This window comes from Otolemur garnettii, unplaced genomic scaffold, assembly GCF_000181295.1.
Source record: "Otolemur garnettii isolate 467f Iridium unplaced genomic scaffold, OtoGar3 scaffold00142, whole genome shotgun sequence".
NCBI classification, from domain to species: Eukaryota; Metazoa; Chordata; class Mammalia; order Primates; family Galagidae; genus Otolemur; species Otolemur garnettii.
In genome coordinates this window covers 1,820,898-1,825,430 of record NW_003852537.1, presented here as the reverse complement: position 1 = coordinate 1,825,430, position 4,533 = coordinate 1,820,898, and the positions used below count along the sequence as shown (strand labels likewise).

The 4,533-nt window shown below is 50.8% G+C and overlaps 1 protein-coding gene across 1 annotated transcript in view; it reads left to right on the top strand.

Moving 5' to 3' along the window:
- LOC100954756 (myosin-16) overlaps nt 1-4,533 on the top strand; it is a 58,971-nt gene that overhangs the window by 53,958 nt on the left and 480 nt on the right. The window contains exons 38-41 of the mRNA XM_003798886.1: nt 429-632; nt 892-1,017; nt 2,284-2,454; nt 2,977-3,177. Of these exons, the coding sequence (XP_003798934.1) occupies nt 429-632; nt 892-1,017; nt 2,284-2,454; nt 2,977-3,177 (702 nt within the window). The remainder of the gene's footprint in view (nt 1-428; nt 633-891; nt 1,018-2,283; nt 2,455-2,976; nt 3,178-4,533) is intronic.

Here is a 4,533-nt window from a genome sequence, read left to right as displayed (position 1 = left end):
CTCTCTGAGCTCCTGTGCTGGTGTTGTCCAGAGTGCTGTAATTCCCCGGCATTCTACCCAGGGGGACAGCTTGGGGCTCTGTCTTCAAAAAAAAAAAAAAAAAAAAAAAAAAGAAGGAAGCTGGGGATTAGCCAGTGAGAGTGTAATTGTCAAAGGTCATCAGGGAAGGCCGACTTGAAGAGGCCAGGAGCACCAGGAGAGCCGCCATCAGGAAAGGTTTAACCTTCTGTTGGACAAGTCTTGGGTCCTGGCCTACCTGGGCCTCACCCTTGCTGTGCACTCCCCACAGGCAGATCTAGGCCTCACTCTCTTTCTCTGTGGCATCCACTCCAGCCCCAACTTCCTGCTGAGCCCTATCCATAAAGGAGAGGGGGCCCTCAGGCCTGACCAGCCCAGCTTGGCTCAGGCTGGGTCTTGTTGCCCTCCAGGACCTGCAGGTGCAGATGGATGAGGATGCCCGGCAGCATGAGGAGCTGCGGGAGCAGTACAACCTGCAGGAGCGGCGCCTGAGCTTGCTGCAGACAGAGCTGGAGGAGGTGCGCTCGGCCCTGGAGGGCAGTGAGCGCTCCCGCAAGCTGCTGGAGCAGGAGGTGGTGGAGATCACTGAGAGGCACAATGAGGTCAACATCCAGGTAGGATGGTGGCTCCCGGGTCAGTGCCATTTAGATTCACACTCAGAAGTGTTGTTCCTGGGGCTTCTCATGATACGAATTCTGCTCTAAAACCCAGAGAGGAGTCCACAGGAGACTCTCACCCCATACAGAGATTTGAGGGTCATTTTCTGTTGGAGAGACTGGCAAGCATGTTGGGGAGAGGGTCATTTTCTTTCCTGGATACGGGAAGCCCATGCAAACTCCTGACTCATGGCAGTGTCTTCATTTCCTCCTCCAGAACCAAAGCCTCCTTGTGGTCAAGCGCAAGCTGGAGTCGGATGTCCAGCGCATCTCCAACGAGCATGAGGAACTCATTAGTGAGTTCCGCTCAGCCGATGAGAGGGCCAAGAAGGCCATGACCGATGTAAGTACATGTGCCACCTGCTGCTGGCAGGCAGGGCCTAGGCAAAAAGGCCCCACTCCCCTCACAGGTCACTGTGGACTTGCTCGTAATGCCCTGCCAGCAGGGATATGGCCCTGCCCTGGAGGAGCCCAAGGTTTTCCTAAAAATCCAGACACACAAAAGTAGGGAAAAATTGTCTGGGTGCCCTGTGCTCAGTGGTTAGGGCACCAGCCACATGCTCTGGGGCTGATGGGTTCGAACCTGCCCCGGGCCTGCTAAATAAAAAAGAAAATATTGCTAGGCACTGTGGTGGGCATCTGTAGTCCCAGCTACTAGGGAGGCTGAGGCAAGAGAATCGCTTGAGCCCAAGAGTTTGAGGTTGCTGTGAGCTATAATGCCATAGCACTCTACCGAGGGTAACAAAGTGAGACCCTGTCTCAATTTAAAAAAAAAAAAAGGTAGGGAATAATTATAAGTTGCACATGATCACATGAAGGATCAGAGCATGAAGCCAAGGGACTCAGATCAAAGAATCCATGGAAGTGGGCTTATCTGTCAGGATTTTCAGCAATGGGCAGCATTAAAACAATCTTGAGGGAAGGACTAGGAAAAGGAAGATGGACATATCCCCAGGGCTCAGAGATGGATATCAGCAAATGTTTCACCATGTGTTTTCACCCCAGTATCCTTTTGGGTGCTCACACCAACCTGGAGGTGTAGGTTCTGTTTATCCCCACTTTGATGATGTGATAATACAGATTTTATTGTCAGGTTCTTCCCACTTGATTGAAATTTCAGTTCAGGAACATAGTTGGTCTCACTTTGTGTTACCTCTCAAGGGCATAGACCCATGCCTGGTAAACAGTAGATCTCATGAATATTTGTAAAACAAATACAAGAATGAGGGGACATAGGATAGGCAACTGGCTGAAGGTAACTCAGGCCTGGGTGCTCTCCTAGGTTTTCCAGCTCCAGACACTGTGCTATTCCCACCCTCCATGCCATGCTCTTCATGGAGGTGGCAGCAAAGGGCTTGGCTTGAGTGCCTCTAGCTCATGGGAGACTGTGGGTTTGGGAGGACTGGTTGGGGTACATGAGCCTCCCCCTCGCCATTCAGGGCACACAGGAGCGTGGCACCCCCTCCACCAAACCCAGCAATTTGTCGGTGAGGATCCTCATGTCAACCACTTGATTTCCCAGAAACTAGAAGACAAGGTCTCTCATCTCTCAAAGGCCCTATGAGTCTGGGCAGCACCTGATTCGAACTCCCTCTCTCCATGCCCACAGGCTGCCCGCATGGCGGAAGAACTCCGGCAAGAACAGGACCACTGCATGCACCTGGAGAAAATCAAGAAAAACTATGAGGTCACCATCAAAGATCTGCAGGCCAAGATGGAAGAGGCTGAGCAACTGGCCCTGAAAGGAGGGAAGCGCACAATCATGAAGTTGGAGGCCAGGGTGAGGGCAGCGTCCAGTCAGCCAGGACAGGGGAGCCAAAAACATGCCCTATATTTGATGAGAAACGGGGTGATGCACAGCTCTAGTTATTTATCCAAAGTTCTCCCCTCCTCCTCCTCCTCTCTCCCTGTCACCTTTCTCCCCAGAATGTCTGTAGCCTCCACACAGAGCAGTGCCCAATATTCTTCTTCATCTATTACTCACTTAAATAAAACAAGCGTTAGTCTTTGCCCTATAAACACCGGTGCTAGAAGGACCCAGAAGGTTCAGTCACCTCGTCTGACCTGTGACTCCTCCATTTCCCAGAGAAAGGAACTTGAGGCTCAAGGGAAGGTGACTGTTTGATGACCACCCATGGCCCATGAAAGGAAAAGCCTTCCCAGCTTTCCTGTCCAGGGCTTGAGCCCTCACCTCCAGGCAGGAAATGGACATTGTGGCCACAATGGCTGTGTCTAAGGCCACTGAGCTCTGAAGTTTAAAAACATGTGTCCCCTCAACTACATTCCTCTCTTCCTCCCTTAGATCAAGGAACTAGAGACAGAACTGGATGGCGAGCAGAAACAGCATGCAGAGTCGGTGAAGACGCTGCGCAAGAATGAGCGCCGTGTCAAAGAGCTGGTCTTCCAGACAGAGGAGGACCACAAGACCAACCAGCGCATGCAGGAGCTGGTGGAGAAGCTGCAGAACAAGCTGAAGGTCTACAAGCGGCAGATGGAGGAGGCGGTGGGTGCTCAACACACTTCCCTGATCCTCCCTGATGCTCACTTCCCAGCCCAGGTCACCAGCCTTGATTAGAGTTAACCAGAGGGAAAGAAGCAACTATTGGTCCCCAGATGGCTCTGCAGTGCTCATGTCCATGGCTCCGTATCCTTGGTATTGTGTGAAAAGGGGACCGGACACTACACACCGGGGATAAGAACATTAGAAACTAAAAGTATCCCCCATGGCCATGGTATCTCATGCCTGAAATCCCAGCACTATGGGAGGCCAAACAGTAGGATCACTTGAGCTCAGGAATTCAAGGCCAGCCTGATCAAGAGTGAGACCTCATCTCTAGAAAAAAATAGAAACATTAGTTGTGTGTACCTATAGTCACAGCTACCTGGGAGCCCAATGCAGGAGGATCTCTAAAGCCCAGGAGTTGAAGGGTGAAGTGAGGTTTGATGAGGCCACCACATTCTACCTGGAACAACAGAGACCCTATCTCAAAAAATATGTATATCCTCCATGAATGCCAGGTTAACTAATGGAACCACTACAGCTGTGACCTCAACCCCAGAAAGTTCTGCTGCCTCTGTCCTGCTTCTGTTGACCCTTGTGGCCTCTGGCAAGGACAACCTCTGCCTCCCTTATTTTATCCTCCTGCTGCTGAGGCAGGAAGGCTGATATTCTTATTCCTTTTTCCAGGTGAAAAAACAGTCCCAGAGTAGAATATCTATGTTGCAATAGTAAAAGTTAGTCAAAGCCAAATGGTCAGCAAACAGCAAATCTCAACCCTCGACTGCATATCCTACACACTCCCACAAGGGCATAGATAGTGACTCTACTATCAATTGCTGCTGGTTCTGGGGCCACCACACTAAATCCATCAGTCACCCACATACTCAACACTCTTCCCAAAAGGCTCAATAAAGTCCAGCTGACCGCAGATATGGTTTTAACCCAAATGACACCAACTCTACTGGGAAGACCAGGGGATAGGAAAATGTATGTCAGCAGTTGGGAAAATTACTAAATCCTCATCTTTATAGTGGAGCACCAATAGGCAATGCCTAAAACCACAAATTACAGAAGCAGCAAGAGAAGCACACTGCTACTTAGAAATATGGATGTCAAGGCCAAAAAGAATAAGCCAAGCGTGCTGGAGGTGGTTGTGCCCGGTGAGCTAGAGCATGTCCCTGCCCACCCAGGATGGTTTTCAGGAAGCCTTATAGAACAATGGACTCTCAGAGGTCTGAATAGAACTGATAAAACTGCACACTTGGCCAGAAATAGCCAGGCTCGGCTCGGCACCTATAGCGCAAGCGGCTAAGGCGCCAGCCACGTACACCTAAGGTGGCGGGTTCGAATCCCCAGCCC